Raw genomic sequence first — 14,936 nt, 5'->3', positions numbered from 1 at the left:
ATGAATTGTTTTAGAAAGGCAGGCATCTCGCAGGAAATTCAGGTTGCAAGTATAAATGGTGAAGATGATCCTTTCGAATTGCTTGAAGAAAACATCGAGCTTAGATCACGTGGTTTAGTAGACAAAGGTTTTGAAATTGAAGAATACGTAAACATAGATTTTGATATTTGTACAAGCAAAGCAATCGCTACCACAGATTGAGAAATTCTGGATTCCATTTTAATTAACAACTGTGCTGAGGTAGATGAGGAGATAGATGAAGAATCAAATGATTTGCCTTCCAAAAAGCCAAAATTATCAGAGGTTGCACGTGCAATAGAGTTAATCGAATGTTGGTCTGTTTTTGAAAATAACAGCGTCGAAATCTGACAATCGCTAAACCTAATATCAAAGATGTTTGATAATTCTTAAGAAGCAAAAAAGCAATCAAAAACAGATGATTTTTTAAAAAAATTGTAAAGACTTTATTTTGTTATTAAATTTTTTTTTTTTTTGAAGGTAAAGAATTAAACAGTATCTTATTCCAAAGCTTTTCTTCTTTTTTACTTTCTACGTCTGATTAAATTTAATAGTAACTTGAAATTGGTCACTTTAAAGAAAATTTTCAGTTATTTAAACTTTTGGTTATTTGAAGTAAATTCTTGTTCTCCTTGGAGGTTCAAATGACCAGGATTTTACTTTATTACAAAAATACATACCTTAACTTGTATGTATGGAAAACGTTTTGGATATCCGGAAAAACTAAAAGTTAAGAAAAATATCCAGATTTCCGGAAATATCCAGAAAAAGATAACCCTTGACCTAAGCTAACCTGCAATTTCTATAAGAAATAGCAGCGGCACAAGGAGAAAATCAAGGGGTAAGTGAGCCTTGACTTAAAAACACCAAGAATAATTAAAAGCTTTCATCACTACCTGAACTCAGGAGATTAAATAGGAGCCACAATTTTAGTAACGAAATAAAGGAGTCAACCTAAAAACCACATCAAAGAAAATCACAAACAGAATCCCAGTCAGCCTTAAGATAGTAGTAATTTATGTAATGGTAGTTTTACCAATATTATAGTACAGGCTGAACCACCTAAAAAAGAACAAGAAGAAACAGAGCACAAGTGATTTGAGTTTTCTGAAAAACAAGTCAGAAAGTTAACTATTTGGGTAAGAGATTGACAAAATTTACTTGAACCGTGCCATTCAGTGCAATGAGCATTAAAGTCACCGAAAACAAAAATATTTACAAATGGAAAATGAGAAAGGGCTCGGTCAATTTGATTAGAACCAAAGAGTGCAATTTGAGAAGTAGGAAAACATTAAATAAAAAGTAAGGTGGTGCTAAACATAAAAACATTAAAAAAAAAAACTCAGATGATTCAAAACTGAACTAACAGGTGAACTGATACAAAAGTATATGCCATGGGGATATTAGAATCTTTGCAAACCAAAGGATAATAGCTATCAACACTAAGATGCAAATATGGAACAGCTAAATTTAATTTATTCTCACAAAGTGCATGCAGGTCTGATGAACTCTGCAAGACAAATATTTTGGAAAAAATGTTACTTTGCAGACCATAAATATTTGTACAAGATTTGTGGTAACAATGATTTTTTTTTTCAATATTTTGACAAATTTTATATAATATAGTCATGATTTGAATTATTAGAGAGATTTTATTAAAACGTTAATTTAAATCAAAGAAATTTCACTCAAATGTAAATTTATATTAGAGAGATTTCACTCAAATATAAATTTAAACTATTAGAGAGATTTCACTCAAAGATAAATTTAAATTATTAGAGAGATTTCACTGAAATGTTTATAATACATTACACCTTCAGTCAGTCCTGTTAATCAACTTGAAGTTGTAACAAATAACTCTTCATGTGACCGCAATAATGCCCTCTAAAAGAACTGGATGGACAAAATCCATGCCCACAATGTTTTAGAAACCTTACTACCATCTGACTTAAGTATTAAACTTTTTTATAGTTTTAAAGCTCTTAGAAGATAACAGAAAGAGTTGCACAGCTTTTACCTAATGTCTGTGAGTAAAATTTAGAGGGATAATCATTCATTACCCAAAAGAAAAAACAATATAACATATGTTTATAAGAAAAAACAATATAACATAGGTTCATAAGCCAGCATATTAGATAAAAACAAAGAGCACAACTAGTCAACAGAAATTTTCTGCATATCACTAAAATCTTTGTCTAGAAGCAGTTTAGTTGGATGCAGTTTATATCTTACCAAAATAAGTATTTTCATTGAGACAATACTTCCAGTCATTACTCAACTGAGAGCTTCAAAGCAGAGAGATTTTAGATTGAAGTTACCATTTTCTAGCTTTTGCCTAATAAAGAAAGTCCAACAAGACAGCAGGACTTGTGACAGGTTCTATTGAATTACATTTTACCAGTAGCAGGGTGATCCTTATGTGACCTGACTTGGAGCATTAAAAACTGATGATATTCATACAAAACACCAGTAACTTGAGATATCAGAAACTACATCATAAACTCAACTTTTTTCTCTGCGCAACGACCTTGTTCATCAAGGTTTGTGTTTCAGAGTTATAGAGTTGAGACACAACTAAAATAGCCACAAATAAAATAGAAAAAAAAAAAGAAAAAAAAAAAAAAAAAGATTATAGTAGCTTTCATGGCCTTTGGGAGGTGAATTAAAATTAAAAAAAAAAATCAGAATTTATATGAAGTATCATGAACTACATAAAATATCTGAGCCATACTAAATAATAAAAACCACACAAAACACCAGAAACTACTAATAAAATCAGTAACTGTATAAAGTACAAAGGAAATATCAGTAAATACACAAAACATCAAACCATCTGGAGCTATTCTAAATAGCATAAACTATACAAAATATCAGGAGCTATATAAATATCAGGAACCACATAAAATTTATTCAAATAAAAGATACATAAAAATATGTAATAATATATGCCAACCTAACTCCCAACCTTAAAGTGTTTGAAGAGGGCAAAAAATCAACAAAAATTAGACAAAAAAAATTCAAAAATTCATAAACAAAAATTAGAATCTTACACTCCCAAACGTTCAAAAACAGCAGCATTAGGTTTTAAAAGATTTCTGGCAAATATTTCAAGTTTGAATGAAGATGGAGTTGTTTCACTTTAAAAGAAGGAGAAAAAAAATATATAAATAGTACAAATTTAGTAAAAAAATATGCATAGTACAGATTTAATGATATAAATACACACACACACATATATATACATATAACTTTAAAAATATATTTATATCAGCAATATGATGTCATACTGATTTAGGGAGTTATGAGGGGTTCAGCACATAAATCAACTGATTTAAGAAGAGCAAGAAGTTGCTGCTAGATCTGCTTAGGGTTAAGCAATAAGTTTTTAACATAAAAAATTTTGTGATTTAAAAAAATGAAATATCCAACATTTTTTGCTTTAAAAGTGATACTTGATAAATATATTTTAAGTTGTGAAAAGACCAAGAAAGAAAAGAAAACCAACAAAAACCGGACAAACATAATTTAAATACACAAGAACTTAAAAAAATGCAATAGTCAATTTTCTTTAAAAAATACCCTAGTCTGTCTCTAATCTCTGGGTGAACCTTGCAGCCTTGTGGGATCACTCGAATTTCGGTTATAACTACTGGTTGAGCAAAACGAACAAGGTCAAGTTGCATCTCCTAAATACCAAAGCAAAATAATAAACTGTAACTACATCATTATTAGTAAAATAGAAATTTATTCCAAAATTGTTCACTATATATATATATATATATATATATATATATATATATATATATATATATATATATATATATATATATATATATATATATATATATATATATATATATATATACATATATGTATATATATATATAACGTTACAAAATGTATATTATACATATACATATATACATATATAAATACATATATATATATATATATATATATATATATATATATATATATATATATATATATATATATATATATATATATATATGTTTCCATTTTCCTGTATAAAAACAGATGAACTTGGATTTGAAAGTAACTGAAAAGTCATTGGTTTTATTTAATTTTTGAAAAAAATCACCGGCTATGACCCTTAATTACATGCTGGCTCCCATATACCAGAATTTCATAGCGGTTTCAGAAATAAAAATGGCTTCAAATAAAAATGAATTGCTTAAATTTGCTATACAAAAAAACAACAATTTTTAATTAAAAATTAAAAAGGTCATTTTTTATGACATTTTGTTTGCAATATTTTTTTAAAAAAAGTTTTAGAAGAAAAGATTATGAATTTTAAAATCACTAAAAATTCTGGTTCTTTTGAGAGCCAGGTTGATATACTTTTGAAGTAAAAAAACGCACTGATATATGGAGCCAGTGTGTAATGAAGGGTCATAGTGGGTGAACTTTTTCAAAAATTAAGTAAAACCAATGACTTTTCAGTTACTTTCAAATCAAAGTTCATCTGTTTTTATACAGGAAACTGGAGATACCAAAAACTCAAATAAACATTTTAAGATAAATTTTTGAATCGTTTATGATAAAAGTCAAATATTTGCATTATATGTATATACTATCAACTTAATGATATATTAAATTAATGAAAAACCAAAAAGTCTAAAAAAGTTTTTTTATAAAAGTTTTTTTTTGTTTATTTCAGTCCGCAAAGATTGATGGATTGAATTATGTTACAACAGAGGTAACCAGTTTTTTATTTGATACAAATTTTATGCAACAAATTGAATTTTTACAAAACAAAAAAAATATACCTACCTCTGTATAAAGATTTTTTATTTATAGTTATAAAAAACAAAGTAATTTAATAAATAAACATGCTTTAATGTTCAATAAAGAAAACTATCTGTTTACAACTCTTTATTACTGGTAAAACAAATTTATCTAGAAAAGAAAAAAAAAAAGTTTTTAAAGTCTGTATTTTTAAGTCCAGTTATTCAATTCTTTGAATTTGTTAATATTTATTCACAAAAATAAATATATGATGCCGTGTGTTAAATCATTTTCAAAATATTTAATGATTCTCAGATTATTAACCTATTTCCTTATTTAGTAGGAGTGTGACGCTTAGTGCATCGGCTAAAAGTTTGGGTGGGATCAGCAATTTTTTTTCATATATCTTTGTTTTTTTTCTAATAAATTAAAGCACACATTTTATTAAGAAATAAAATGTACAAAATATATTAAGAAATTGCATCCATAGATATTTCTGTCACCACAATCATAGTTTTTTTTTGGCAACTATCAAGTTCAGGAAATTTTTTGTTTATTTTTTTAAAAGGATATTATGTAGCATTTAACAAATTTTCTTGAAAAAAAACTGTTAGCTGTTAGCATGGTTACTGAGTTAAAATGGCGGAAATCAGAAATATTCTAAATTTGTAAAAAGAGCTTTCCAATTCTAAGCTAATAATTCTAAGCTTAATTAAATCAATTTGAAAGATGCTTTGATAATAGAAAATTGTACAATATTTACATTATTTATAATTTATATATGTAAACAACATGACAAATATGTCATTTTGTAAATGTTCTCACATTTTTTTCAATATTGATTTATCAGAACTACATCCTAAACTAAATCTTCGTCTTTACCAGGTGCCATTACATGATTGAGGTACATCATAAAAACTAAGTTGTGGTAAATTTTTAAATTACAAACAATCTTGTTATAGTTATTTGTTGTAAGTGGTACCAAGTTCATTGCATTAAAGCAATAAATACAAGCAAAACCTTAAGTATTCCATTCTGTAGTTTATATCAAATCCTTGTGAATTAAAAGGTAGTTTTTTTGATGTCCAAAATGAGTTCTCCCATTAGCAAAACCATTTAACTTTCATTTTACAAGCTAACCCATAATTTAACCTTTCACTTATGTAAAAGTTTAAAATATAGCTCAGTAAGTGATCTTTGTTTACATTGAGGACAACCAATTGAAATTAATTTTAATTAATTAATCAACATTTTTAAAACTCAATTTTCAGTAATACCATCATTTGAAATCTGAGAAATAGCATGACTTGACAGCATCGTAAAAAAACTTGTATTTGGTAATAATGATGAAGTATTTGGAATAAGATTTAACAGTTGAGATTGAATAGACACAAGTTCGTGTGTGTGTGTGTGTGTGTGTGTGTGTGTGTGTGTGTGTGTGTGTGTGTGTGTGTGTGTGTGTGTGTGTGTGTGTGTGTGTGTGTGTGTGTGTGTGATTCCCTATTAAACTGCATTTTTTTAAACTTGAGCATTCCTCTCTTTTAAGTTTATCAATTCTTAATGTTCTTTTATTTGATACAAATTTTATTATATTTTATTTATTTTAATAATATCTGCCATTTTTTCCCCTTATCAAGCTCTTAGTTATACACCAAAACCTTCTATCTTCCAACTAAAATTACCAAAAAAATTTCTATACATAAAAACTAATACTAAAACTTATCTTCCAACTAAAACTTATCTTCCAACTGAAACTTATCTTCCAACTAAAATTACCAAAAAAAATTTCTATACATAAACACAATAATCATAAAGTAATAAGTTAGACACACAATGAGATTGAAAAGGTTTTGTTTTTTTTTAGCTTTTCCAAACCTACATATAAGCAGTTTGAAAAATTAATACTTCACAGACTCAGTGTTAAGGCTAATTAGTCATAGATTAATAATAGAAGATTAACTTATAAGAAAAAGTATTACACATATATGGAAAAGAGAAAATAAAATTCTTGCTATGGGAATTAATGAGGATAATATTTTTGACTATGCTTAAATAAATAAGAAAAAAAAACTCATGTTTTTTTCTTTTCTTTTTAATTTTAAATCAGAATCAGATTCCACACTAATTTTTACACTTTCAAAAAAATTAAACTTTTAGCTGTTTTGAAGGAGTTTACCACGTAAGTCAGAGTTATCTTTTCCTAGTCTTTTCCCAGAAAAGTGAGCCCTTTGAGGCAACAGGGCATGTAAAGGTTATACTGGATTACGTGTTGTCAGTAGCAAAGTGATCATGATGATCCTGTTTCTAACCTAACTTGAGATATTGTTAGTGTTAATTTTTTTAATTACCTGTTAATTGATCAGTATAAATATATATATATATATATATATATATATATATATATATATATATATATATATATATATATATATATATATATATATATATATATATATATATATATATATACATACACAGGGTGGCCAGCCTAAAGCTAATTTAAAATTCCAGGATATTTCCAGGACTTTTCAAGGATAATTTGGGGTTTTTCAAAAATATGATGATCTATTTTTGACCAGAAAAAAAAATGTTACCTTCAAAATATGTTTTATATATAAATATATGTTGTAATATAGTTGTATATAGTATGGCACAAGTTAAAAAATATTTTATATTTTATATAGATATACTAGGTTATCAAACACTTCTATTTAATCTCTTTCTTAGATTTATTCAAGTTTTTTTAGTGAAATATCAAGCACTTTAATTGCCAGTTCTTTTTCTAAAATTGTGTTTCTAAACTGCTTTTCTTCTGCTTCAATGCTTGTCAGCATCAGTTTTAAGAACTTTGAAAAAAATTATTAAAAAAACTTTATGTTTCTTTACAATTACAAATTCTTCATCAATCAATTTAAGTTTCTTGCTAACTTTGTCTACCTTTAAATGATCCTTATTTTTCTTTAACACTGAATTGTACCTATTTTATGCTGACCTTTAGCTTTTTTAAACATCACTGGGAAACTCATACTGATGAATGGTCATAAACTATTCTTTAAGAAGCAAGAGATCTCTCATAGATTTTCTACAAACAACTGCTTGCATATTGGCCATGGCATAAAATTAAAATGATAGCACATATTTTTCTCAGTGCTGAATACTTTTTGTGCAAATAGACACCAAAAAATTATCAACAGAAGCAGTTAATTCATTTAAGTACTCAAATTTATTTATTATCATTTTAAAGATTCTAAACCGAACACATTCTGCACCATAAAGTTCATCAAATTATTGTTTTGCATCATGTGCATCATCAATTGAAATCCATTTTAATGCACTTAATCTCTCAGCAAGACCCTTGAATTTCAGAGTGGATACTTCCTTGTTTTAAACTATTGCATTTGGAGAAAAAGATGAAGCATTTCTCCCTAAAGAATACTTCAATGGGCATCTTTCTTGTAAATTTTGCAATGACATTATGATAATCTGTATACATTCTTTCTAAAATTTTAATTTATTTTCTGGTTAACAATAAAGAGAACTTAGCATTTCAGTGCTGTTCCTATGTCAATTTGGTCTACTTCTAGTTGGTTACTTGAATTCTCTACTCCAATCTTTGGTAAACTAAACAATGTTGCAGCTTCTTTCAAAATGTTTGGTATGAGAATCATTTTCATCAAATTTCGCAACATATTTTCTAAACTGTTCAATAAAAATGCCACCATAGGTCTGCTTGTTTGAAATAGAACTAGAAATCCTATCAATTTTTTAGCGAGGCCTTTAAAAAATTATATTCGCAAAGGTACAAACTTGTCAAGATAATGATCTAAAAGAGCTTCATAGCTCTTGTTTTTGGGACGCCTGTTTTTGCACACTGATTCATAATATTTTAAAATTTTAATCATGTTTGGCCATACAACAATTCCTCTAGAAGACACAGATTCATCTTCTACCCAGCGAGTTGCACAGAAACTATATAATAATAAAAAAATTATTAAAGCTCAATTACTCCTAATTTATGTGTGTATGTGTGTATGTATGTATGTATGTAAGTATGTATGCATGCATGTATGTATGTATGTATGTATGCATGCATGCATGCATGCATGCATGTATGTATGTATGTATGTATGTATGTATGTATGTATGTATGTATGTATGTATGTATGTATGTATGTATGTATGTATGTATGTATGTATGTATGTATGTATGTATATTATTGTTGTCTGGCACCATTAACAATGTGCAAACTGCAATTCCCCATATTAACTATACCACAATATTCTTTTTCCTGTCTATGTTCATCTAACATTTTCAAAACCTCCCAATTAACATTAGGACCATCCAATCATACTTGAATTAGTTTTCCAAGATCAAACACCTCTGTTGCTTCAATAAATTTGTCAAATAAATTATGAGTTAGGGCGTCTGAGGAATTTTTAGTCAATATATCTACCTTTTACAACTTAATTTAAATTCCAGTAACTAACTCGGAAATCCATTTGTTCATTTTTGAAGATAACACTCATCATATGACAAAACAAAAATTGGTGATGCACTGACATCAGAGAAAAGTTGGTCTCGATAGTATGGTGCTAAACCAAAATTAATAAGGTAACAACAATGTATTCTGCTTAATGCAAACTTTGATGCTACTGTGCAGTCAGAGAATATGAATTTGAATATTTCATTTAAATTTAAGCACATTCTTGAAGAAAATTGTGACAATAATACATTCAAGCTACATATTATTTCTGCTTTGGTAATCAGAGCTGAAGATCCTCAATATTAGGCTGAGCTAATTTATAGTTTATATAGTTTTTTAAATTAGGAGAACTTTTATGTAAGTTACTGATAGAACACAGCCAAATAATTTGCTACAAGCTTTCCAAAATTCCGGAAAATATATATTTAAATTGAGTATATTATTGAGCATGAATTAGTTAAAATATAATCTGCAATTGTTTATTGAGTCATCTTTAATACTTCTACATTGGATGTAGTTGGCAATTTTGTTTCTGAGTAGATCTATAAGAAAAAGTAGAAATAATTTTTGTCTTCATATTTTGTTATGGTAGAGTATTCTTTTTTATAGTAGATATTATTGTGGTAAGGGCAATTCCTCTTCATAAGCAACTGTTAAAAACTTTAATTTGATGAACTTTATGTTGCATTTCAACTTAACTATATAAGTGGTCCATTTATTTGATTTTTTCACTAACAATGATTCTGTGTTTTTTCAAACATTAATTCAAAGAGTCTAGATTTAGATGTGGTGTACCTAAACTAATAGAGGAGCACAGGCAACCTTGAGAATCAAAACTTTAAAAAAAATTATTCTTTTCCTTTCTAATTATTCTTACATGAAAAATAATTGATGTTGTACCGAAAAATTCATCCGCAGAGACTTACATAATCAAATGAGATACATAAATCAAATGAGAGTTTGGGTTTGAGCAGGTATTATCTAGATATAAAGGACTTTTATTATTTTTTGTTTTTGTTTTTTAATGAAAAAATTAGATTTAAGTCAGCATTTTAAATTTAAAAATATCTTTTTTTTTTTATTTAAAAGTGACCATACATATAAGTAGCACACACTTATATACTTTTGCGAGCAATACTATTAATACTATTAAGGTAAGTCCTGGAGTCCTAGGAGTGTGTGTGTTTAGGTGAGGAAGAAGTGAGCTCAAAATCAATGAATGTCATTATTTCAAAAGTTTAAAGGATTTATATATACAGTTTTTTTTATTTAAAACAATTATCATTAAAATTTTTATTATCATTAAAATTTGTTACTTTATTTAAAAGCATATAAAGATTTTTTTGTTGTTGTTTTATAAACTTTCTAATTAAATGTTTTTATCCAACTATGGTAGTTGATGAAACTATGGTAGTATAAATATGGTAGTCTATAACTATGGTAATATATAACATATGTATATATATTATAAACATATATGTATATATGTATATACATATATATGTATATATATAAATAATAAATACATATACATTAGAGGTGTGCCAGAACCAGTATATGCTAAATACCCAATTCCGGGTAGAAAACCAGGTTGGAGACCAGGTACACGGCACTGAGTCCATTAAAAAAGTAAGAATAAAAAAAATTTAAACAAAATAAAAAATAATTTAGACAACATTTTTTTCGCTGTATTTCATTTTAAATTCTTTTATGATTTTTTATTTTTGTAGAAGGGCCACGCCCCTCCCCTACTTTTTTGTGTATGGACCTTTTCTCTTTTTTTTTAAAAAATTGAGGAATTATTTTCAAAATGAGGTAGTGTGCCCCCATTTTGAAAACCCTGTCTATATTTATATATTATTTATTGTAAACGATCATTTAGCAAAAACTTATTTAAAAATGACCTACGCAAAGTATTAAACTTTCCTTCATTTTTTGCAATTGAAATTGCAAAAAATATATCGTTCTCTTGCATTCTAAGCACTAAAAAGAAGCAATTACTTGTTTTTTTTTTCTTGTTTTTTTTTTGCACTTTATTTCTTTCATACTCTCATATTATTTCATTTTACCTTACGGTTTTCATATCCGTATAAATCAGTTTCCTTGTTGCAATATTATCTGCTATCAATGTTTTGCAATTTAATATAGCAAAAATATATTCGAAAAAGTAATATAAGTAAGATACGTCTAGATTTAGTACATATGAATTATAAACTTCTGAAACTATCAAGAAATTTATTGGTTTAACCACTATTTTTTATCTGGTTAATAATATTTCTACACAATTTCAAGTAATACTAAAACAAAATTTGTTTTATTATTTTTATTATCTATTAGTAACAGCACTTTAATATTATGTCTGTTAAAAATATTTTTAAAGATACCCGGTGCCGGGTACATCAACAAAATGGCTGATTCCGGGTACCCGGTAAAACTGCCAAATTACCAGGTCCCCAGGTTCTCTATATCAATATATCTATATATATATATATATATATATATATATATATATATATATATATATATATATATATATATATATATATATATATATATATATATATTATATATATATATATATATATATATATATATATATATATATATATATATATATATATATATATATATATATATATATATCTATATATATATATATATATATATATATATATATATATATATATATATATATATATATATATATATATATATATTTATATATATATATATTTATATATATATATATATACTTATATATATATATATATACTAGGGTGCATCCAACGCCCCATACATTCAAAAATTGATCTGTCCCTATTCTTAAAACTTTCTATTGGTTCTCACAAGACACCCTGTTAAATTTTTTCAAAATTGAATGAGATTTAGGGGGGCCACCTCAAGTCTGAAATTTGCAACAAGACCCTAAACAGAAGGAAAAAAAGTTTTTCAAAAGTATGTCATGTTGGGTCTCAAAAGAAGCGAAACTTTATAAAAATTTCAAAAATAGTTATCATTTTTTTGTTAAAACACCTTAAAAATTTTTTTTGACAAAAACATATAAAAAAAGTTTTTTTTTTAAATTTTTTGTTAAAAAATAATAATTTTTATGCAATAAACCTTAAAATAATAATTCTTGTGTAAAATTTTGTTATTTTTGAAATTTTTATAAAGTTTCGCTTCTTGTGAGACCCAACATGACATACTTTTGAAAAACTTTTTTTCCTTCTGTTTAGGGTCTTGTTGCAAGTTTCAGACTTGAGGTGGCCCCCCTAAATCTCATTCAATTTTGAAAAAATTTAACAGGGTGTCTTGTGAGAACCAATAGAAAGTTTTAAGAATAGGGACAGATCAATTTTTGAATGCATGGGGCGTTGGATGCACCCTAATATATATATATATATATATATATATATATATATATATATATATATATATATATATATAGATATATATAGATATAGATATATATATAGAGAGAGAGAGAGAGATCTATAGTTTGTTGTCTTTGGGAAGAGCTGAAGGAAAAAAGTGATTCTTACGCCAACACATACGTCACTTTCAATTACTTTTGACTTTCGTCCAACATTTGCGTGTTGGACGAAAGTAAAAACCATTAATTTAATTACAAATAAATCGTTTTTAAAAAAAACCACAAAAACGCAAATTTAATTGACCAGAATGTTTTAAAAACATTCTGAATGTTTTTAACAATATAAACAATGTTTTTATTTTTATTTTTTTTAATAAAATGATTTTAGTTTTATTTTTTTTAATAAAATGTTTTTATTTTTGTTTTTTTTTACTGTAAATCATGCGCGGAGTGTTGCTACATCGACTATCTTATAGCCTGACTCGAAAGGGAGTGCTGCTGGATCAACTGATAAATAGCCTGACTCACAAGGGAGTGCTGCTACATCGACTGACAAATAGCCTGACCCGCAAGGGAGTGCTGCTACATCTACTATTTTTTAGCCTGACCCGCAAGGGAGTGTTGCTACATCGACTGAGGGTTTGGTTGGGGCAGGCAGTCTGTCAATTTATAAAAAAAAATAATTCCGGTCTTGCATTTTAATTTTTACTTTTTGTCAACAAAATATGGAAAAAACTTTCGGACAACATCTACGGGTTGTATATATATATATATATATATACAACCCGTATATATATATATAAAAAATTAAAAATAAAATCATTTTATTAAAAAAAATAAAACTAAAAACATTGTTTATATTGTTAAAAAAATGTGGTTTTTTTTAAAAACCCGTATATATATATATATATATATATATATATATATATATATATATATATATATATATATATATATATATATATATATATATATATATATATACAACCCGTAGATGTTGTCCGAAAGTTTTTTCCATGTTTTGTTGACAAAAAGTAAAAATTAAAATGCAAGACCGGAATTATTTTTTTTTATAAATTGACAGACTGCCTGCCCCAACCAAACCCTCAGTCGATGTAGCAACACTCCCTTGCGGGTCAGGCTAAAAAATAGTAGATGTAGCAGCACTCCCTTGCCGGTCAGGCTATTTGTCAGTCGATGTAGCAGCACTCCCTTTCGAGTCAGGCTATAAGATAGTCGATGTAGCAACACTCCGCGCATGATTTACAGTAAAAAAAAAACAAAAATAAAAACATTTTATTAAAAAAAATAAAACTAAAATCATTTTATTAAAAAAAATAAAAATAAAAACATTGTTTATATTGTTAAAAACATTCAGAATGTTTTTAAAACATTCTGGTCAATTAAATTTGCGTTTTTGTGGTTTTTTTAAAAAACGATTTATTTGTAATTAAATAAATGGTTTTTACTTTCGTCCAACACATAAATGTTGGACGAAAGTCAAAAGTAATTAAAAGTGACGTAACTATAAATCAAAAGTCAAAAGTAATTAAAAGTGACGTAACAACAAACTATAAATCTATATATATATATATATATATATATATATATATATATATATATATATATATATATATATATATATATATATACATATATATATATATATATATATATATATATATATATATATATATATATATATATATATATGTATATATATATATATATATATATATATATATATATATATATATATATATATATATATATATATATATAAATACACACATATATACAATAATCTATAACTATGGATATTTATAAATATGGTAATATATAAATATAGTATTATACATAAATATGGTAGTCTATGGAAGTTTACAGAACAACAAAAAAAATCTTGTTACGTTTTCAACCATTTTAACTTTATTGAAACATATTGTTGTTGTCGTTGGTTATACCTTTGGTAATATATAACATAGTTATATATATTATACCTAAATATATATATATATATATATATTTATATATATATATATATATATTTATATATATATATATTTATATATATATATGTATATATATATATATATATATATATATATATATATATATATATATATATATATATAAAGTATTTTATGTCAACTAGTAAAGTTTTTTGCATTTCTCAGTAACTGGAAAACCGTCAGAGGAACCGTTGGTTTTTATTAATGGTTTGAACTCAGTTGAAAAAATGAAAAATTCTGAACAAATTTTTAAATTGAATGAAAACATAAAAACTTATCCGGACAAAAACAAGTCTTCCC

The 14,936-nt window shown here is 26.1% G+C and overlaps 1 protein-coding gene across 2 annotated transcripts in view; it reads right to left on the bottom strand.

Moving 5' to 3' along the window:
- Positions 1-14,936, bottom strand: part of LOC100201864 (protein virilizer homolog) — an 80,448-nt gene that overhangs the window by 56,962 nt on the left and 8,550 nt on the right. For both annotated transcript variants that reach the window (XM_065813180.1, XM_065813179.1), the window contains exons 2-3: positions 3,598-3,704; positions 3,069-3,155 (exon numbers count right to left, since the gene is read on the bottom strand). In XM_065813180.1, coding sequence (XP_065669252.1) covers positions 3,069-3,155; positions 3,598-3,704 — 194 coding nt within the window. The remainder of the gene's footprint in view (positions 1-3,068; positions 3,156-3,597; positions 3,705-14,936) is intronic.

Source organism: Hydra vulgaris, chromosome 12 (genome assembly GCF_038396675.1).
Source record: "Hydra vulgaris chromosome 12, alternate assembly HydraT2T_AEP".
Classification (NCBI taxonomy): domain Eukaryota; kingdom Metazoa; phylum Cnidaria; class Hydrozoa; order Anthoathecata; family Hydridae; genus Hydra; species Hydra vulgaris.
Note: the sequence above shows the minus strand (reverse complement) of the source record. Positions and strands in the feature narration are given on the sequence as shown.